This window comes from Vigna unguiculata, chromosome 11 (assembly GCF_004118075.2).
Source record: "Vigna unguiculata cultivar IT97K-499-35 chromosome 11, ASM411807v1, whole genome shotgun sequence".
NCBI classification, from domain to species: Eukaryota; Viridiplantae; Streptophyta; class Magnoliopsida; order Fabales; family Fabaceae; genus Vigna; species Vigna unguiculata.
Window position 1 is genome coordinate 1,851,001 of NC_040289.1, and position 22,827 is coordinate 1,873,827.

At 32.8% G+C, this 22,827-nt stretch overlaps 3 protein-coding genes across 4 annotated transcripts; 2 read left to right on the forward strand and 1 right to left on the reverse strand.

Annotated features, from left to right (window-relative positions):
• Positions 1-1,737: 1,737 nt before the first annotated feature.
• LOC114169781 (LEAF RUST 10 DISEASE-RESISTANCE LOCUS RECEPTOR-LIKE PROTEIN KINASE-like 2.5) lies at positions 1,738-4,941 on the reverse strand. Its single transcript, XM_028055085.1, has 4 exons — positions 4,058-4,941; positions 3,871-3,924; positions 3,328-3,351; positions 1,738-3,229 (listed from the first exon to the last, which is right to left on the reverse strand). The coding sequence occupies exons 1-4, from the start codon at positions 4,887-4,889 to the stop codon at positions 1,992-1,994; spliced, it is 2,148 nt and encodes a 715-aa protein (XP_027910886.1). The 5' UTR covers positions 4,890-4,941; the 3' UTR covers positions 1,738-1,991.
• Positions 4,942-10,947: 6,006 nt separating this feature from the next.
• LOC114170589 (putative disease resistance protein RGA1) lies at positions 10,948-14,846 on the forward strand. Its single transcript, XM_028056097.1, has one exon. The coding sequence runs from the start codon at positions 11,127-11,129 to the stop codon at positions 14,706-14,708; it is 3,582 nt and encodes a 1,193-aa protein (XP_027911898.1). The 5' UTR covers positions 10,948-11,126; the 3' UTR covers positions 14,709-14,846.
• Positions 14,847-18,697: 3,851 nt separating this feature from the next.
• LOC114169894 (putative disease resistance protein At3g14460) lies at positions 18,698-22,523 on the forward strand. 2 transcript variants are annotated; one of them, XM_028055277.1, is made up of 2 exons: positions 18,698-22,132; positions 22,230-22,523. In XM_028055277.1, the coding sequence occupies exons 1-2, from the start codon at positions 18,889-18,891 to the stop codon at positions 22,310-22,312; spliced, it is 3,327 nt and encodes a 1,108-aa protein (XP_027911078.1). In that variant the 5' UTR covers positions 18,698-18,888; the 3' UTR covers positions 22,313-22,523. The 2 variants fall into 2 exon arrangements, with proteins under 2 accessions (XP_027911078.1, XP_027911077.1); XM_028055276.1 differs by having other exon boundaries at positions 18,699-22,523.
• The last annotated feature ends 304 nt before the right edge of the window (positions 22,524-22,827 follow it).

Consider the following 22,827-nt stretch of genomic DNA (forward strand, 5'->3'; position numbering starts at 1 on the left):
TTGTGTCCCAACCTCGAATACTTACCAGAAGAGGGTCTTCCCAGATCAATTTCATTTCTTCATGTAAGAGATTGTCCTTTGGTCGAAGAGCTTGACGACGAAGAAGGAGAAGAATGGAAAAAGGTTGCTCACATTGAAGAGGTGTTGTTAGAGTGATGTTATTTGTTTTGAATACTCATGCATTTGGTCCTCTACAATTTATTTTTCTTTTGAGTGTGTATCAATAATTACTTTCCTCTGTCGTCGGTAGTTCTGCAAAAAGTTTGTAACGAATATATCTACAATATACTTAAAATTTTAAGTACTCAATTAAATTAGGAAATATAAAATGCAATAATAGTTGCAAATACATTAATTTTAAGTTTCTAATATGATTTTTATTTTTATTTTTAATATTTACTACATTATTTTTTAGAATAAAATACCTAATAAATTATAAAATTTTGTTTGAACTCTTTTAATTTATACTTTAAATATATTTACATTTATGTTCTAGTCCTTTAACTTATTTTTATCCTAACAATGGATATGTTTTTTTTTTTTTTTTTGTTTCATATCATAACCTGTGTTGTAATACACATAAGAGGAGTGACTTAATGTATCTGATTGCTTTGTCGTCTAGATTAAGAAATGGATGTTTCACCTAAACTTAGACATGTATAGTAAAATTGATTCAGAACACATAATAAATTCAGTTTTCTTTTTATTCTAAAATGTTGATATAGAGTGACTACTTATTTGGAATTGTATTAACTAGTACTTATATGTACTAATGATTGTATTAATTTGTAATTGAGGGCCATAATTTGATTATTAATTATTTTATTTATTTTAATTAAGAGACTGTATTTGATTACTACTGATTTTTTTTAATCTGAAATTAAGTGATCCAATTTGATTCAAATATCAAGTTTTAAAATGCAACTAGATAGATCTGCGCGGAAAATGATTTTATGGTGTTCGTAGTTCATTATTGTTGGGTATTAATGTTTTCAAATTAAAAGGGCAATCTAATGTGACTAGCTAAAAAAATTAAGTCAATTTCATGGCTTTAGCTAATATTATTAAATTGGCACATCATCTTTTATGACAGTAAAATCTTTCCCTTCTTTCACCATATTAGCCCAGTTAAAAATTAATTTTAATTATTCCGCAAGTCAAGATTCCTCAAATGTAAAAAAAAAAAAATAAAAAATAAGGATTATTTGAGAATTTTTATGATGAGAATCAATTTGTTGTAAGTCTTGAAAATTATTAATCTTGAGACTATCAAGATTAACCACCAAGTGAGAAGGTAAACAGAGTTCACTCCAAACTTCTTGAAAATGCATTTGATTACTGATGATTATTTTAATTTGTATTGAGACATAGAAGGAAGCTAGTATTTCAAATAAAAGCTGATGAACATTGAACCTACCAAAACCAGAATTTCCTAGGCACGGTAACATCCAGAGGGGAACCTATTGGAGCCATTTTAAATGATGGTTTATCAGCCAAAGAAAGGTCACTGATAGTTGGAACAAAAACAATGACCATTTCCAGAAAACAAATCACGAGATAATTCATTTGTTTTAAGTGTCTATCACCAGGAAAGCTCCATATATGATAGTGCTAATTTATAAAAAGGAACATGATTAAAGGTGCAGCAAGTGTGTAATAAAAGGTTATGGAAGGCAGTGAAAAATGAGTAGTTACTGTCCCTGCTTTAAAGCATGGGAGCAAACTTGGTTAATGATGTAAACCTGAACCCAAGAGTTCTAAACCTTTTCCTGCACAGAATGCCAAAACCAAACACTTGTATGCAAAGATAAATTTGGTAATAATAAGCATGATTTTATCTCCAATCCAATAAAACTTCCTTTATCTGACTATGATGTATATATACCAGGCAATAACAAATATAATTGCAACCACTTTCAAATTAGAAACCTTTCTAAGCAATTTTCTTGCGATCCTCTGCATACTTAATGTGAAATGTTAACCTTCGTCTGTTAAGCATTGCTCTGCCATGGATGATTAGTGTTGGTTGCGCCAAGACTTTTGCTAGAACTGGTTGAACCACTCGATGATGTTTGGTTTGAATTCTCTCCACCATCATGTCCAATTGTTTCATGGGGATAATAAACAGGCTTAGGAGGCATTTCAAGACTTTCAGCTCTTTCTTCCAACATATCCACAACTCTTTTAATTGAAGGACGGTCATTTGGTTTCAATTGTATACACCAGAGAGCAACTACATACATTTTTTTCACCAAAATCTTATCCTCTTCTGAGGCATCTTCTATTTGAGTATCTTTTTCATCTTTAATTTGATCATAGACCCAAAAGGGGAAGTATTGTTTGCTTGAATGTTCTGCATGAGGATTTGAGTTCCTTCTCCTACTTACCATTTCCATCAAAAGCATTCCAAAACTATAGACATCGGCCTTATTTGATACTCCACCAATATTATTGTAGAATAGTTCTGGAGCCATGTAACCCAAAGTTCCTCTAGCTTTAGTTAAAGCAATAGACGTATCTTTGACACGATACAACTTTGCAAGTCCGAAATCTGAAACCTTTGGAACGAAGTTATCATCTAGAAGAATATTATGAGGCTTAATATCAAAATGTAGAATTTGCACATCACACCCTTGATGAAGATAAGCAATCCCACGAGCTATGCCAAGAGATATTTCGTATGTTTTCTCGTAACTTAAAGGGATACTTTCATCCTTGGAGAAGATGTATTTATCCAATGAACCATTTCTCATGTATTCATAAACCAAGGCACGGTTTTCTCCTTCAGCACAATATCCAATAAGATGTACCACATTTACATGATGTATTCTTCCAATACTAGCCACTTCATTAATAAACTCTTCTCCATCAGCTTTTGATTTTTTCAACATCTTTATGGCTATTTCTGGCCCATTTTGAAGTTTTCCTTTGTATACAGATCCGAAACCTCCTTCACCCAATTTAACTTTGAAATCTCTGCTCATCTTCTTAATTTCTCTATATCCGTACCTAATAGGATTTAGATTGTTTTGTAGCAAAAACGTTTCAATGTTCTCATACATTGAGCAATGCCTACGTCGCCACATTTGGATAAATAATCCAAGCAAAAGGGCAACTCCAAATAGAAACCTGGCTACCACAAATATTGGAATAGGGGCTACTAAAATGAGATCTCCATCCACTTGCCATTTTGAAAAGACATGTAAACGTGTTATTCTATAGATTAGTCCTGTGAGGATAAATTTCATGGAATGTGTAAGGAAATAAACCATGTTTGGTCTAATCCGTAAGTTTGTTCAAATATGAAATCAGTAGACAAGGCATTACCCATTATGGCGAATTCAAGAAAACCTGCAAAATAACGCAATATAATAGCATCAAAACAAATAGAACACTCAATATTCTAAGGATACTTTGGATACATATTATAAATAAGCATACCTTTTTTTTTTTTTTTTCAGAAAACGTTTATTCTAAGGATCCTAAGCTTTTCTAGCATCATGAAATGCATTCAATTAACTTCTTGGTTTGTGATTTATCTGATGTTTGGATAGATCGCGTTTGTGGTTTTTTCCCAAAACATCCTTTTCAAACCGATACATCTTGGTTAATGTTGAAATAAATTTGGAGAATATCGTGAACGTATCATGGAAATCCCATTGAACATCCCTTTAAGGCTTTTTGTTTAAAAAAGCTGTCAACTATACTTGTTGAGCTAGATTACAGAACTATATGCGTTTCAAAATTTATTAACGTTGATGCACAGCTTGCAAGTTATCAGAATGAATCTTACAGAAATTGTAAAGCTTATCTAATGTGTCAAAGTAGTAGTAATTGAAAGGACAGAGATATGGGAGAGAAAGCTCTTACGTGCTGTATAGATAGGAATTCCAACTACGTATCCAAAAATCCGGTGCTGAATGCCTAGAACAGAAAAAGAAAACATTAGCGTATATTGTAAAGATTAAAGCTATTTGTTTGTACAACACATTTTATTAAAATCTATACTTAATAAAAGAGACAAAGAAAAATTGCAGGTAGAAGAATTTTTTCTCACCGCACTTTCCTTTTCCAAAGTCAAACTGCATAACATGGCAGTAGTTCTGATAACATCCGATTCTATGTGTAGTTTGATTGATGAAGCATCCCACACCCTTTCCACATTGATCTATACACTTAACTAGTGCCCAAGACAACCAAAACCCATTATGCAGCCACTCGTGGATATCAACATAGGAAACGGAAACGTTGTTGCCATTGTTCCAATTTGCAAAAGTAGCAACCATTAAACGGCACCCAACCTTGATGTCCATCGTTTTGAATTCACCATGGTTGGAATAAAGAACAGCATAGACATGGCCTCCAGAATCACAAAGCGTGCCATTCACTTCCACGTATCGAGTATCATCAGTCACTGGATCAGAGCAGTTTAGAAACGCTACATACGGAGGAAAACTAGAAACCCCATCCCCATTCCAGAAAGTTAGTGGATCAGTGGCGTAATTGTCAGGACCCCCAATGTAAGTGAAGCTCTTTGAAAACAAGAAATAGCGAGGAATGGAGCAAACAGTGTCCTCCACAACACCTGCATCAGTTAATTGGATTTTGTATGTCTCGTAATCGATATTCTGCACATGGTATTTCCCTGAAAACAAGGTGAACACTGTCACATTCTTCACGCAATCTAATTCGTACCTTGCAAGGCCGCAACCAGGTGAATCGCCTTTGAGTCGGAAAGGATATGTTATGTTGCGAATTTTTCCACACGAAGAAGGAGCACAGAATGGATGATCCTGAGCACCGTGTGTTTGCTGAAATAGCACAATAATGATAGCCACACGGGCAATCACTGATTGTGCAGAGCACCAAAAGGAAGATAAGAACACCATTGTTTACCTCCTCTGGTCCTGTAACTGGAACACATCTTAGTTCAATAATTCACTAAAATCAACTAATAAGGTAGGACAACTTGTTGAAATTTTTTATTCAAAAGAATAATTTTGGTCCATGTTGGTCAACGCATAATAGTAACTAAGGATCATGAACTTTCCATGTGGTTGTGGTTGTCGGGTGCTTGATTCTTCATGCACCTCCATACTTTCTTGTGCACCTCTATAGGTAAAATAAAAATACCATTTTATCCAAAATTGTTATGTTTATAGAAAAATCAAACTAAATTGAATCAAAATAATAAAATAATAAGTACATAAATCGAATAAAATATAAGACATATTACATAATCAAAATAATAAATATATAAATTAAATAAAGTATAAGATATATTACAAGCGACACTTACACATGGTACTATTATTATCATATTACATCGATAATGTTTACGTAATATAATGTGAGCCTGACATATAGACAATATTCTTTATTTGTTTTAAAAAATAATACAAAAATACAAAAAAATTACGAGATAATATGTGATATTTTTTTAACATTATTCGTACAATGTTATATATAATTATCCTTATCACTTTTAGTGTAATAATCTCCGCATTAAAATAAATTGTATAGCAATTGTCGTAATTACTATCATTTGAAATTTGAAAAGAAATTTAAAAATAATACACTACATAATTTATGTATATGTAATTTCTTTTATTACAGTTATTATGTCAAATGAAAATTCAGCCACTGTATCAATAAAGAATTTTTTATACTTTGTTGCGTTTATTTTATCCACTTGACCCCGTCTAATTAATTTCACCGATATACTACATTTTACATTTTTAAGTTTACATGTTTATTATATTTAAACTTAAATTATATTCTATTTTAACTGAAATTGCATCAATATAGAAAAAACCTCAAGCAAAGAAGATTCTTCTCTCTTTGGACGATCCTCTTGGTGCATTGCTCCAATTTGCATAAATCATAGCTGATAAGTCGATGCAGGTTCCTTGGGATGCTAACATTTTTGGGAGAGATCTTGACATTCCACTTTACTTGCATTCCCATGATGTCTTGGAGCTTGCACGGGGACAAGAGGAACTCAATATTACCATTGTTCAGTTATGGATGATGTAAGTCTTTTAGTCATTATATATAGTTATTTGATATATTTATCTATTTACTTATATCAAATCAATTTTTGGTTTAGGTATCTGTCTGGTGTCACTGAAATTATGGGGCTGAATGATATATATGGGTTTATAGACCCCCAACTCACCCATGAAGGCAACAAGTTTGATGACATCCAAGCATATGTGACCAAATGCTTTCAACGTGGAAAAGAAATTTATTTTGTCCCTTATGTTGCTGGGTAAGTCATTTTTGTTAACTTATGAATATAATCAGTCATTTTAATGCATAACAATGAATTTATTTTCTTATCAGGCGTCATTGGCAGTTACTTGTGGTTTCCCTAAGGGAGAACCTTGCTGTGTGGTTTTGCTCTTTGCATCGCCCTCCCCCCAACCATCTTAGACAAGTGATAGATTGGTAAGAACCTCAATTCAATCTTATGAATATGACATGTTATATAAAAATATCCTAACTTATTCCCTATATCATAGTTCAATTGTTGCACATAACATGTTGTTAGGGAGATCAACGGCTAAGGCAAAAGGTCTTGTATGGTGTTCTCTCCAGGTTTGATATTTCTATCCATATCTTTATAATTGTTTGCTTGATTTTCTTCCTGAATTAATTGTAACGTTGTTGATATAATGTAGTGTAATAGACAAACAAACTCATATGAGTGTGGTTACTATATAATGCAATGGATGACAACCACTGTACGTGCTCGTATTACAACAAATTGGGAAACGGTAATTTATATTTAAATTAAAACGAATACTTTGCAATATTTCCTTTTCATATACTAACTTAACTTAGTCTATTATTTTGTAGACATTCAAGAGTCCTGCAGCAATTCCCGCAAAGTCCATCAAGTTTGATAGGATAGCATGTGCCAAATATATAATTGAAATATACAATAGTATTGATTAGGACATGTATCTGGATTGTAAATGATTTGTATTTGTCTTTTAAATGAATTTGAATTGTGGATGTGTTATAAAATATTTTGTTCTGGTCTGTGTTGGGTGCTGAACAAAATTTGCATGTTTAAATGTGGGAATAACACCAAAACAGAAATTGCATTAAAAAAAACACCATATTAGGCCTCGGTTCATACCAGAACCGAGGCAAAAAGGTGACATATGGCCTCGGGTAACACCAAAACCGAAGCCAAAAGGTGACATATGGCCTCGGGTCAACCAAAACCAAGGCCAAAAGGTGAGCGAAGTTGCACATATGGCCTCAGGTCATACTAAAACCGAGGCCAAAAGGTGAGCGAATTTTCTAAAAAAGTAAAAATAAGTTGCACATATGGCTTCAGTTAGGCCTGAACTGAAGCAGAAAGAGGTGCTCTATGGCCTCGGGTACGCTGGACCGAGGCAGAAGAGGTGCTTTGTGGCTTCGGTTAACAACCGAGGCCAAAGGCTATCCTCCTTTGGCCTCGCCCCAATATGCTTCGGTCCGGGAACCGGTGCAGAATATGAAAAATAACCGCTGCCAAAACTCCTTCCTGCATTGGTGGGACCACTCCAAATAGCACAGAATAACGAGAACGGAGGAAGGAGAACAAAGAAAACAGATGTGAGGAATTGGGGGTGCAGCACTACAATAAATATCAACCGCAGTAAATTCACTTTAATTATCCCAATCACCGAGACAGGTAAAAAATTATTAGGGTCAATAATATCATTTTTGGGGGTACAGAAGAATCTTTGGGAGTGTAGGGAGAAGCCCCCATTTTGCTTTTTGGAAACTGAATTCTGAACTGATTTTTAATCTTTTTTTTTGTTTTTTAAATTTCTTTAAAACAATTATAATGGAAAAAAAAAATATTATAAAATAATGTAAAATATATTAGAAGTAGTGTATGGTTAAATATTTTGTAGGGTTAAATTTTTTTAATTCTTTAATATTTTTTATATTGTAATATTTTTTTTTTTTGGAAATTAATATTAAATTAGGAGGATAAAAAAAATTAAAAATGATATGTATAAGATGAAATGATGTTTTTATTTTAGGTTGGATTTTGTAAAATTATATTTTTGAAATGTTTTTTTTTTTTGTAGTGTTCTGTAAAATGTTGGTTGGAAGTATATTTATATTTATGGTTGGATTTTGGAAAATAATTTTTTTAAATGTATTACTTTATATTTTGATTTTGTAAAACAATAGGAGATGGAAAAAATTAATTAAGAAATGGAATATATATATATATATATATGTCTAAGATAAGTTATTAATATTTTGTAAATGGTGTAAATTTTTGAGATAATAATATTGAAAAATGTACGAGTATATGGTTAAGTAATTCACCTTTATTATTATTTTGTTGTTGAAAGTTTATAAAGTACGAATTGATGGTTAAAGAATAATTAACAGGGAAATTACTTTTGCATTAAATGAAAATATATTTAAATATAAAAATACTTGGAAAATAAATAGATCTAACAGGCTTGACATAATTGAAAATGAAACATATAAATTACAATATTCGTCTAAATCTTATGCTCCCTTTTTCTTTGATATAGTCCAAGGTTTGGTATTCATATTGTTCCATATGTGTTGGTGGGTGTATCTCTTATTTGAACGAAGAGTTCAATGCTTTGTCAAGTGTGGGGATGTTGAACATATGTGTCTTTAAACTTTTTTCTAGCGATTAATTATTTGTGCAACATCATAATGAGATTTGATTTCAACCATATCATACAGAAGGTGATTATTAAATACTCTTACTGAACAAAGATAGTTAATTTCAGTGGCTCTTTTACAACCTCCACAATGTATCTTGTGTTATTTTTTGTAAAAGTTTATTGAAAGTGCATTTGTGACGGATTGACATGGTCGCATGGTGTCTGATGTGAATGTGAGACCATTATCCTATGGACTTTCCATGATGGTTGCCCATTTTAGAGATCTTCCACAATAAAGTATTGCTGGTGAACGTGAATAGGGTTTGGTTTGTGGAAGCGAGAGAGCTAGTTTTAAAAGAAAAAGTATTTCTTCAATCGATCATGTGAAGGTAACAAACAATTTGATTATTGTGTTAATAGGGAAATTAGACTTACAAACAATCATTTGAACAACGTCTGATAGATATGTCAAAGTGAGTCAACCCGGCTCACACGGGTTGGCTCACCACGAGTCGAGTTGAAAATGAGTGAATCCAATCCGGCTCACTTTGTGGTGAGCCAGAAATTTTGTAATCCGGCTCAACCCACCACAGGTTGGTGGGTTAAGTGGGTTAGCTCACCATCCCACCTAAAAAAATATTTATTTATTTATTTTTTAGCTAGTGTGGTGGCCATTGGCATGGTGGTGGTCACTCACGGCATGGTGGTCTCTCTCGGTATCATGGTGGCTTGTGAGTGGTGGTGGTGGCAGCTCGCGAGAGGTGTTTGTTTTGTGCGGTTCTGACTAAAGGAGAAGAATATTGTTTTATGTTGTTTTACGAAATGAACGAAAAGACCCCCCAAAAAGAACCAAATAAGACAAATTTGTGAAATAAACGAAAACGGGAAGAAAATGGGTTTGTAAAGGAAAAACAAGCTTTTAGTAAAATAGGTTGGCAGGCTAGCCCCGTTTGTGGTCTAGCAGGCTGCCAGGCTAGGCAGGACAAGATCAGTAGGTTGGCGAGTTCAGATATACAACCCAACCCACATTTTTTTCTTCCCTTCTTTGACATGCTGAGATACCCTAAGTTACGTAATTGTTATATAAAAATAATTATAAATTATTTTTATATAAACTAATTTTAACTAGAAAAAAATGTTTATTTTTTAATTTTTTCTTCAAGATACTTACATATAATTATTCTAAACAAAAGGGTACTATTTCCATAGTTACATATACGGTTGGATGGGATTGGACAAGTAAATAATGTTGGATAAATAAAATTGAATAAATTGAATAATCACGATTGAAATCGGATAACAAATTTGAGTTTTACAGATATTAGACTCATCCTAAATTTATATTTTAATATTTATTAATTTGTAAATAAATTTTAAATTTCATTTTTAATATGATATTATTTTGTTAAAATTTAATAATAAATTATATAAAATTATAATATATTGTAATAATTATTATTAAAATTATACATATCACTATTTTTATATTAAAGATTAATTATATTTATGTCATTTATTCAAAATAAAATAATTTTGTATTAAAATTTAATTTAATATAAATCTGCCATTAAAAAAATCCAACCCAATTAACCCGGAACCCAAAAACTTGAATCAGTTAATCAATATATTAAATAATCGGATATGAATTTAAAAAATATTAAATTTAAATTATACTACATTGATGAAGTTGAATCCGAATCTGATCCAACCGACTGAGGCTCATCGTTATAAACAACAATTTGGCGCGCATTGTAAAAGTACTTTTTAGAAAATAGTAATAATATTTAATATTTGCTTAATTATATAGAATGTATTTAAATAGTTTATATTTGCTTAAAAACAAAAAAGTCACACAAGTTTAATAAATTAAGAAAAAAAAAAAACGAGGGATTAATAATATGACCAGGAACTTTTTATCCCATTTTTATTTCATTTTCAATTTCTTTATTTATTTCTCATTACATCACTTTTTCTTTCTATCTCTTTATTATCTTTTATTCATTAGCAACTATTTTCTCTTTCTTATCTTTTTGTATCTCATTTCTTAGCTTTCTTTATTATTATTATTACTATTATGGTCTTATGATTCTCTCTCTGTAATGATCAATTATGTCTCTTTTTCTTCTTTCTACTCGATTCACTCGAGGACATGAGCATTATTTTTTGCTCTTGTACCTAATAATTGACTAGTCTTGGAAAATATGGAAAAAGTTGTGAACCTTCACTATATCACAACCAATAATTCATTTCATGTTAATGGAGTACAGCTTTTGGATAACAAAGTTGTCGGAAGACTCAATACTCTTTAATGGTTGTTGACGAGCCATCAAGGAAAAAACGTTCACCAACCTTAATTCAAATATTACCTTATTAATATTATTTCCATTTCACTGCACCGAATCACACCCATAAGCTTCACTTCAAATCTCACAGTTTCATTCATCCACTCCCTTCCCTATTCTTATCATGGCAGCAGAAATGGTTACCGGTGTTCTTGTTTCCACTTTTCTCGAGAGGACTATTGACACTTTGGCTTCTCGTCTTTTTGACATATTTCATCAAAGAAAGCACAAGAAGCAACTCCGCAACTTGAAGATGAAGCTCCTTGCCATTGATGTTGTGGCTCTTGATGCAGAACAAAAGCAGTTCACAGATTCACGCGTCAGAGATTGGCTTCTCAGGGCCAAAGATGTTGTGATTGATGCAGAGGATCTCTTGGATGAGATAGATTATGAACTCTCCAAAAGCCAAGTGGAAGCTGAGTCTCAGAGTGCTGCTAAGAAGGTGTGGAGTTCCCTCAATTCTTCTTTTCTCATTGAAAATGAAATTGAATCCAGAATGGCACAAGTCATTGAGGACCTAGATGATCTTGCAGACGAAAGCAATATTCTCGGTTTGAAAAAGGGTGGTGGTGTTGAGGTTGGATCAGGATCAAGTAGTAAATTAACATATTCATCTTTGCCAAATGAAAGTGTTATCTATGGCAGAGATAATGACAAAGAATTTCTCATTAAATGGCTCACATCGGACACTCACAACAACCTATCTATACTCTCTATTGTGGGTATGGGTGGGATGGGTAAGACCTCTCTTGCCCAACATGTATTCAATGACCCAAGGCTTGAAGGTAAATTTGATATTAATGTTTGGGTCAGTGTTCCACAAGAGTTTGATGTTCTCAAAGTATCAAGAGCAATTCTTGACACAATAGCCAGTTCAACTGATCATAGTATACCGAAGGAAGTAATTCAGAAAAGATTGAAAGAAAACCTTATGGGAAAGAAATTTCTTCTCGTTTTGGATGATGTTTGGAACGAAAACTCATCTAAATGGGAAGATGTGCAAAAGCCCCTTGTTTTCGGAGGCCAAGGCAGTAGGATTCTTGTCACTGCACGGGGTGAGAAGGTTGCTGATTCCATGCGATCAGAAAAGCACCACCTGGAGATATTAAAAGAAGATTATTGTTGGGAATTGTTCGCAAAGCATGCATTCCAAGGTGCTAATCCTCAACAAGACCCAGACTTCGTGGAGATTGCTAAGAAAATAGTTAAAAAATGTGATGGGCTTCCTTTAGCGTTGAAAACAATGGGAAGTTTATTACACAATAAATCATCCCTTTGGGAATGGGAGAACATTATGAAAAGTGAGATATGGGATCTTTCAGAAAATGAAAGTGGTATACTCCCGGCTTTAAAATTGAGCTATCTTCACCTTCCTTCTCATCTGAAGAAATGCTTTGCATTTTGTGCCTTACTTCCCAAAGGTTATCGGTTTGACAAGGATATTTTAATTCAATGGTGGATGGCTCAAAATTTTCTAGAAAGCCCTATACAGAAAAAGAGTCCTACAGAAGCTGGTGAACAATATTTCAATGATCTATTATCTTGGTCCTTCTTTCAACCATCAAGCAACAAATTTGAAAAGCTTTTTATCATGCATGACCTTCTAAATGATTTGGCCAAATACGTTTGTAAGGACGTCTGCATCAGGATAGGAGTTGATGAACAAGAAGGTATATCCAAAACAACCCGTCATTGTTCATTTTTATCTGAATTTTGTTTTGATGGGTTTGGGAGTTCAATTGATACCCAAAAGTTGCACACATTTACGCAAACAGATCCAAACTCGGGTTGGGTTTGGGATTGCAAGATGTCGATAGATGACTTGTTCTCTAGATTTAAATTGATACGTGTGTTATCTTTGAATCGTTGTTGTATCCTTAAGGATGTGCCTGAATCTATAGGAAATCTTAAGCATCTTCGTTCATTAGATCTCTCCTGGACTCAAATAGAAAAACTACCTGACTCAATGAGTTTACTCTACAAGTTGCAAATACTGAAGCTGAACGAGTGTCGTAGATTAAAGCAGTTTCCCTCATGTTTACATAAACTTCAAAATTTGCGTTGCCTTGAATTAGTAGGTATTGGAGTGGAAAATGTGGCAGCACATTTGGGAAAGCTGAAGAATGTTCAAGTATCGATAAGTTCATTTCATGTTGAGAAAAGTAAGGAAATGAATATTCGGCGATTAGGACAATTCAATCTTCATGAAAGTCTAACAATTGATGATCTGCAAAATATTGAGAATCCCTCTGATGCATTAGAAGCAGATTTGAAGAGCAAACCACACCTTGTGGGCCTACAGTTCAAATGGAATTTCATTGGCAGCTCCTTTGTTGATTCAGCAAAAGCTGAGGATGTAATTGAGAATCTACGACCTTCAAAATACTTGAAGAAATTGTCAATAAGGAACTACATTGGTAAACAATTTCCAAATTGGTTACTCCACAATTCATTACCGAACCTGGTGTCCTTAGTGTTGGTTGATTGTAGATCTTGCGAACATTTACCTCCGCTTGGGCTTTTTCCATTTCTCAAGGAATTGAGTATTGATGGACTTGATGGGATAGTGAGTATTGATGCTGATTTTCATGGGAACAACTCTTCTTCGTTTAAATCCCTTCAAAAATTGTGGTTCTCCAATATGAGGCAATGGGAAAAGTGGGACTGCCAAGCTGTGACAGGTGCTTTTCCACGTTTAGAACGTTTTTGGATAAAAAATTGTCCTAAGCTAAAAGCATACCTGCCAAAGTTTGTTGCTTTTCCACGTCTACAAAGTTTTTCCATAGACAATTGTCCCAAGCTGAAAGGACACCTGCCAAAGTTTGTTGCTTTAAAATGCCTATATGTCCGTCACTGCGAACAACTTGAAGCTTTGATTGTCAGTGCGATAGAATTACGTCTACAAGACTGTGGAAAGCTGCAGTTGGACTGCTCTACATTGAAAAATCTCACAATGGATGGGCACGACATGGCAGCATCATCGGTGGCAATGGTTGGACATATGCTATTCAACACTTCTCTTGAAATCTTGACTCTGGAGTCAATAAGTGATGATTGTGTCTCTCTAAGGATCTTTCCACTTGATTTCTTTCCAACACTCAGGATGCTTGAACTCAGTGGGTTTCCTAATCTACAGATGATTTCACAGGATCACGTTCACAATCATCTCGAGGATCTGACAATCAAAGAGTGTCCTAAATTTGAATCATTGCCAGAAAACATGCATATGCTGCTTCCATCTCTCGATGGGCTACACATAGAAGACTGTCCGACACTTGAGTCGTTCCCTGATGGAGGTTTGCCATCAAATCTAAAATACATCACACTCTGGAATTGCTTTAGACTTGTTGGCTTACTAAAGGGAGCTTTGGGAGACAGTTCTTCTTTGGAAAGCTTGGGGATATCAACACCAGATGCAGAATGTTTTCTTGATGAAGGTTTGCTTCCACCCTCCCTTACTCAACTACAATTTCTTTATTGTCAAAATTTAGAAAAGCTGGACTATAAGGGTCTCTTACAACTCTCATCTCTTAGAAGACTGTATCTTCGAGACTGCCCCAACCTCCAACGCTTACCAGAGGAAGGCCTTCCTAAATCAATTTCATATCTTGATATAACTAATTGTCCTTTACTGAAACAGCGTTGCCAAGAAGGAGGCGAAGACCGGGAAAAAATTGCTCACATTCGAAGAATACATTTATTCTAGTGATGCTGTTTTATTTTGTTTATTTTGTTTAATAGTAGTGTATCAACTATTTTTCCTCTTTCTCTCTCTGGTAGTCCACTCATGTAACAAATTACACTTCCATGAAATTGTTTTTAAATTCAACACTATAATTATTAAGCCTCTATCTATTGATGATTAGGTTTAGAACAAATTCTGGTATAGCAAATGTATTTACTTAAAATCTGGCTATCAGTTTTATTTTAAGCACTCAATTAAATTAGGGGATATAAAATGCAACATTGGTAAAGCTTAAATAAATAAGTTTCTTAATATTATTTTTGTAAATGAAATGCATAATAAATTATTGAATAAATTAAAAGTATATTTGTTTGTATTTTATGCAATAATGGTAAAGCTTAAATAAATTTTAAGTTTTCTAATATTATTTTTGTAAATGAAATGCATAATAAATTATTAAATAAATTAACTCCTTGAAAAAGTATATTTGTTTGTATTCTGTCTTTAATATTATATAGTTTCTTTTGACTACGTACTTTTGAAATATTTTGTTTGTTTAATCCTTTAACTTATTTCTTTCATAACCATCTATGTATTGTTTTTTTCTTATAAAATTGTGTATATCGCCAAAAAAATAATAGAAGTGTTTTAATGTATATGATTGTTCAAGAATCTAGATTTTGTGAAACCTGTTTATCCTAACTTAAACATGCAAAATAGAACTGATCTAGATAACACAAGAAATACAAATAAAAATATTAATTTATTAAATATGTACTTTATTACTCTGAAATTCACGCTTTTTTTTTTTTCTGGTTTTCTGTTTTACAGCAATAATTTCTATTATCAATATCCACGGATGGAATAGAACTCCAGTGAATTATATATGTAGGTTGTATTTAGGAGAATTTAGGAGAAGATTAAGCACCTGATTTTTGTGAGCGAACCCACCAGACACATAAACCAGGACAGACATTAAAAAGTCGAAAATTTGAAGCTTTAAATGTAGTGAGACATTTTTTTCATCCAAAACTTGAATCTCAAATAAGAGATACCTCTCTAGATCATTCACAATTATAATAACAAATAATGGAAGTTTATAGTACCCTTAGGCCAACTGGGCATCTAATGTATTTGGATCAAGCTTTTGAGGTTATTACTTTCTGCATCCCTATAACTATTAGATGCATCCCCACAATAAGAGGAAAAGACTCAAATAACTTCCACCACTGCATAACATTTTGTCCCGCCACTACTGCGAGTTCCACCATCACTGCCACTGCAGAAAAAGAAGAAGAGGGGAGGGAAGAGTGTTCTTTTTTAGAATGTATTTTATATATTCTTATAAAATATCCTATATGCGGACCTTAGAGGCCATGGCCCCCAAGATTTTTTAATTTTTTTTAAAAATACTTTTTAAATTGATTTTTATTTTTTTATAAAATATTATTTTTAATATTAATAAATAATAAAATAAAATTTAACATAGATATTTTTATTGTTCTTTTCCATTATAAGTTTCTCACGTATTATAACTCTTTCATTATAAGTTTCTCACGTATTATAATTATTTATTACTCTTGTATCTCTTCTTTTGTTTTTTGTTTTAAAAAATAAATAAAAATTATATATAAATTTATTCTTTCACTCTTGGTTTTCATCCGTTATTTTTTAAGATAAAGTTAGCTCTCTCATTCTCTTGATAGAAAAGTATTAGTTTGATATTTAATTATTTTTTTCATCTTATAAATTTTTTGTATATTTTTTTTATGAATATAAAAAGAAAAGTTATGTACTATATGTTTTTTCATAACCATTTGTAACTTGTTTATTATATTTTTTTGTTATTAATTACGTCTCTTAATCTTTTATTAGATTTTGATAAATTATTTTTTAGTCTTATTTTTTATTTAAATAGGTATATATATTGATGAAAAATAAAATAATAGATTCAGTTGTTATAAAGTGATAAAAGAAAAGATACCTTGAAGATAAAAATAATACAAATTTACTATTTTACCTATTTTCAAACATGATACTAGAAATTCAATTTATGCTTATTTTTATTTTTATGGGAATAGCTCTTATTCGTTTGCATCTTTGGATATTGAGTCTTGGTTTTAAGATTTAGTTTAGGATATTCATAATTTAATATTTTTTAAAATAGGTGACAGATGACAAATTTATATTAGAAAAATTATGGCAAAGAGTAAAATTATTGATTTTTTTTTAAATGGAAGGCTTGTGATGAAGATGATAAAAGTACATTTATGTCATATAAACTTGAGAAACTTTATGAGACTCCAAAAATTGAAGAAAATGAAAAACAACTCTCTAAAGTTCCTAAAGTTGTATATAATGAATTTTTAAATGCTTTAGAATGTTATTCCGGAAAGTAACTTTTGCTCCTTTTTTTAATATATTATTGTTGATGATAAATTTTATGCTACCTTTTTATATATATTATTGTCATATTTTTTGGATTCTATTATTATGAGTGTTTGTTTTGAATAGAAAAAATGATGTGAGAAAATGAAAACTGTTTTAACTAAAAAAAATAATTTATATATAACAAATATAATTTAACACCCTAAAATTTTTGTTGAAATTGCATTATTGGGAATATAGAAATAAGGTCGGGAGTGCAGGGAAAAGCACCCCAGTTGACTAGGTTGGCGAGTTTAGATATACAATCCAACCCACATATTTTCTCACCTTCTTTATCATGCTGAGATATGCTAAGTTATGTAATTGTTATATAAAAATAATTATAAATTATTTTTTACATAAACTAATTTTAACTAAAAGATTTTTCTTTTTACTATTTTCTTCAAGAGTACTTAATATAACTATTCTAAACAAAAAAGGTACTATTTCCATAGTTGCAGTAATTCCACCAACAACCACTTAACGGACAATTACGATTGAGAAAAAAATCGTGTCCAACTGAATCATAAGCAAGCATACGGTTGAATCGGATTGGATAAGTAAATAATGTTGGATAAATAAAATTGGATATTTACGATTGAAATCGGATAACAAATTTGAATTTTACAGATATTAGACTCATCCTAAATTTATATTTTAATATTTATTAATTTGTAAATAAATTTTAAATTTGATTTTTAATATGATACTATTTTGTTAAAATTCAAAAATAAGTTATATAAAATTATAATATATTGTAATAATTATTATTCAAATTATACATATCACTATTTTTATATTAAAGATTAATTATATTTATGTCATTTATTCAAAATAAAAATAATTTTGTATTAAAATTTAATTTAATATAAATCTGCCATTCAAAAAAAATCCAACCCACTTAACCCGCAACCCAAAAACCTGAATCAGTTAATCAATATATTAAATAATCGGATATGAATTTAAAAAATGTTAAAATCAAATTATACTACATTGATCAAATTGAATCCGGATCTGATCCAACCGACTAATGCTCATCGTTATAAACAACAATTTGGCGCGCATTGTAAAAGTACTTTTTAGAAAATAGTAATAATATTTAATATTTGCTTAATTATATAGAATGTATTTAAATAGTTTATATTTTCTTAAAAACAAAAAAGTCACACAAGTTAATAAATTACGAAAAAAAAAACGAGGGATTAATAATATGCCCAGGAACTTTTTATCCCATTTTTATTTCATTTTCAATTTCTTTATTTTTTTCTCATTACATCACTTTTTCTTTCTATCTCTTTATTATCTTTTATTCATTAGCAACTATTTTCTCTTTCTTATCTTTTTGTATCTCATTTCTTAGCTTTCTTTATTATTATTACTATTATGGTCTTATGATTCTCTCTCTGTAATGATCAATTATGTCTCTTTTTCTTCTTTCTACTCGATTCACTCTAAGACATGAGCATTATTTTTTGCTCTTGTACCTAATAATTGACTAGACTTGGAAAATATGGGAAAAGTTGTGAACCTTCACTATATCACAACCAATAATTCATTTCATGGTAATGGAGTACAGCTGTTGAATAACAAGTTGTCGGAAGACTCAATAATCTTTATTGGTTGTTGACGAGCCGTCAAGGAAAAAACATTCACCAACCTTAATTCAAATATTACCTTATTAATATTATTTCCATTGCACTGCACCGAATCAAACCCATAAGCTTCACTTCAAATCTCACAGTTTCATTCATCCACTCCCTTCCCTATTCTTATCATGGCAGCAGAAATGGTTACCGGTGTTCTTGTTTCCACTTTTCTCGAGAGGACTATTGACACTTTGGCTTCTCGTCTTTTTGACATATTTCATCAAAGAAAGCACAAGAAGCAACTCCGCAACTTGAAGATGAAGCTCCTTGCCATTGATGTTGTGGCTCTTGATGCAGAACAAAAGCAGTTCACAGATTCACGCGTCAGAGATTGGCTTCTCAGGGCCAAAGATGTTGTGATTGATGCAGAGGATCTCTTGGATGAGTTAGATTATGAACTCTCCAAAAGCCAAGTGGAAGCTGAGTCTCAGAGTGCTGCTAAGAAGGTGTGGAGTTCCCTCAATTCTTCTTTTCTCATTGAAAAAGAAATTGAATCCAGAATGGCACAAGTCATTGAGGACCTAGATGATCTTGCAGACGAAAGCAATATTCTCGGTTTGAAAAAGGGTGGTGGTGTTGAGGTTGGATCAGGATCAAGCAGTAAATTAACATATTCATCTTTGCCAAATGAAAGTGTTATCTATGGCAGAAATGATGACAAAGAATTTCTCATTCAATGGCTCACATCGGACACTCACAACAACCTATCTATACTCTCTATTGTGGGCATGGGTGGGTTGGGTAAGACCTCTCTTGCCCAACATGTATTCAATGACCAAAGGATTAAAGATAAATTTGGTATTAAAGCTTGGGTGAGTGTCCCTCAGGAATTTGATGTTCTCAAAGTATCAAGAGCAATTCTTGACACAATTACTGGTTCAACTGAACGTAGTATGCAACAGGAAGTGATTCAGAGAAGCCTGAAAGAAGAACTTGCAGGGAAGAAGTTTCTTCTCGTTTTGGATGATGTTTGGAACGAAAACCCATCTAAATGGGAAGATGTGCAAAAGCCCCTAGTTTTCGGAGGCCAAGGCAGTAGGATTCTTGTCACTGCACGAGGTGAGAAGGTTGCTGATTCGATGCGATCAGAAAAGCACCTTCTGCAGGTATTAAAAGAAGATTATTGTTGGGAATTGTTCGCAAAGCATGCATTCCAAGGTGCTAATCCTCAACAAGACCCAGACTTCGTGGAGATTGCTAAGAAAATAGTTAAAAGATGTGATGGGCTTCCTTTAGCGTTGAAAACAATGGGAAGTTTATTACACAATAAATCATTCCTGTGGGAATGGGAAAACATTATGAGAAGTGATATATGGGATCTTTCAGAAAATGAAAGTGGTATACTCCCTGCTTTAAAATTGAGCTATCTTCACCTTCCTTCTCATCTGAAGAAATGCTTTGCATTTTGTGCCTTACTTCCCAAAGGTTATCGGTTTGACAAGGATATTTTAATTCAATGGTGGATGGCTCAAAATTTTCTAGAAAGCCATATACAGAAAAAGAGTGCTATAGAAGTTGGTGAACAATATTTCAATGATCTATTATCTTGGTCCTTCTTCCAACAGTCAAGTAACGAAGAGAAAGAGCGTTTTATCATGCATGACCTTCTAAATGATTTGGCCAAATACGTTTGTAAGGACGTCTGCATCAGGATAGGAGTTGATGAACAAGAAGGTATATCCAAAACAACCCGTCATTGTTCATTTTTATCCTCTGGTTTATGTTTTGATGGGTTTGGGAGTTCAATTGATACTCAAAAGTTGCATACATTTACGCAAACAGATCCAAACTCGGGTTGGGTTTGGGATTGCAAGATGTCCATAGATGACTTGTTCTCCAGATTTAAATTGATACGTGTGTTATCTTTGAAGAGTTGTCGTAGCCTTACAGAGGTGCCTGAATCTATAGGAAATCTTAAGCATCTTCGTTCATTAGATCTATCCTGTACTCGAATAGAAAAACTACCTGAGTCAATGAGTTTACTCTTCAAGTTGCAAATACTGAGGCTGAACAAGTGTCGTAGATTAAAGGAGCTTCCATCATGTCTACATCAACTTGAAAATTTGCGTTGCCTTGAATTAGTAGATATTGGAGTGGAAAATGTGGCAGCACATTTGGGAAAACCGAAGAATGTTCAAGTATCGATGAGTTCGTTTCATGTTGAGAAAAGTAAGGAAATGAATATTCAGCGATTAGGACAATTCAATCTTCATGGACGTCTAACAATTGATGATCTGCAAAATATTGAGAATCCCTCTGATGCATTAGAAGCAGATTTGAAGAGCAAACCACACCTTGTGGGCCTACATTTAGAATGGAATTTCATTGGTAGCTCCTCTGTTGATTCAACAAAAGCTGAGGATGTAATTGAGAATCTACGACCTTCAAAATACTTGAAGAATTTGTCAATAAGGAACTACATTGGTCAAGAATTTCCAAATTGGTTACTCCATAATTCATTACCGAACCTGGTGTCCTTAGAGTTGGATGATTGTAGATCTTGCGAACGTTTACCTCCGCTTGGGCTTTTGCCATTTCTCGAGGAATTGAGTATTGATGGACTTGATGGGATAGTGAGTATTGATGCTGATTTTCATGGGAACAACTCTTCTTCGTTTAAATCCCTTCAAACATTGCGGTTCTCCAATATGAGGCAATGGGAAAAGTGGGACTGCCAAGCTGTGACAGGTGCTTTTCCACGTCTAGAACATTTTTCTATAAGAAACTGTGCCAAGCTGAAAGGACACTTGCCAAAGTTTATTGCTTTAAAATACCTATATGTCCGTCACTGCAAACATCTTGAAGCTTTGATTGTGAGTGCGCTAGAATTACGTCTACAAGACTGTGGAAAGCTGCAGTTGGACTGCTCTACAATGGAAAAGCTCACAATGGATGGGCACGGCAAGACAACATCGTTGCTGGCAATGGTTGGACATATGCTATTCGACACTTCTCTTGAAATCTTGACTCTGGAGTCAATAAGTGATGATTGTGTCTCTCTAAGGATCTTTCCACTTGATTTCTTTCCAAAACTCAGGATGCTTGAACTCAGTGGGTTTCCTAATCTACAGATGATTTCACAGGATCACGTTCAAAATCATCTCTGTTATCTGAGAATGGAAAAGTGTCCTAAATTTGAATCATTGCCTGCAAACATGCATATGCTGCTTCCATCTCTCGATGGGCTACACATAAGAGACTGTCCGACACTTGAGTCGTTCCCTGATGGAGGTTTGCCATCAAATCTAAAATACATCACACTCTGGAATTGCTTTAGACTTGTTGGCTTACTAAAGGGAGCTTTGGGAGACAGTTCTTCTTTGGAATGCTTGGGGATATCAACACCAGATGCAGAATGTTTTCTTGATGAAGGTTTGCTTCCACCCTCCCTTACTCAACTACAATTTCTTGAGTGTCAAAATTTAGAAAAGCTGGACTATAAGGGTCTCTTACAACTCTCATCTCTTAGAACACTGTATCTTCGAGACTGCCCCAACCTCCAACGCTTACCAGAGGAGGGCCTTCCTAAATCAATTTCATCTCTTCATATAATTAATTGTCCTTTACTGAAACAGCGTTGCCAAAAAGGAGGCGAAGACCGGGAAAAAATTGCTCACATTCGAAACCTATATATATATTAGTGATGTTGTTTTATTTTGTTTAATAGTAGTGTATCAACTATTTTTCCTCTTTCTCTCTCTGGTAGTCCACTCATGTAACAAATTACACTTCCATGAAATTCTTTTTAAATTCAACACTATAATTATTAAGCCTCTATCTCTTTATTGATGATTAGGTTTAGAACAAATTCTGGTATAGCAAATGTATTTACTATAAACTTAAAATCTGGCTGTCAGTTTTATTTTAAGCACTCAATTAAATTAGGGGATATAAAATGCAACATTGGTAAAGCTTAAATAATTAAGTTTCTTAATATTATTTTTGTAAATGAAATGCATAATAAATTATTAAATAAATTAATTCCTTGAAAAGTATATTTGTTTGTATTTTATGCAATAATGGTAAAGCTTAAATAAATTTTAAGTTTTCTAATATTATTTTTGTAA

Bases quoted from the DNA above. Each gene is read 5' to 3' on its own strand.
- LOC114170589 (XM_028056097.1), top strand. From the start codon at position 11,127: ATGGCAGCAGAAATGGTTACCGGTGTTCTTGTTTCCACTTTTCTCGAG.
- LOC114169894 (XM_028055276.1), top strand. From the start codon at position 18,889: ATGGCAGCAGAAATGGTTACCGGTGTTCTTGTTTCCACTTTTCTCGAG.
- LOC114169781 (XM_028055085.1), bottom strand. From the start codon at position 4,889: ATGGTGTTCTTATCTTCCTTTTGGTGCTCTGCACAATCAGTGATTGCC. The intron at 3,925-4,057 runs GTGAGAAAAAAT...TTTCTGTTCTAG, and splicing joins CTTTGGAAAAGGAAAGTGCG to GCATTCAGCACCGGATTTTT. The intron at 3,352-3,870 runs GTAAGAGCTTTC...GTTATTTTGCAG, and splicing joins AATTCCTATCTATACAGCAC to GTTTTCTTGAATTCGCCATA.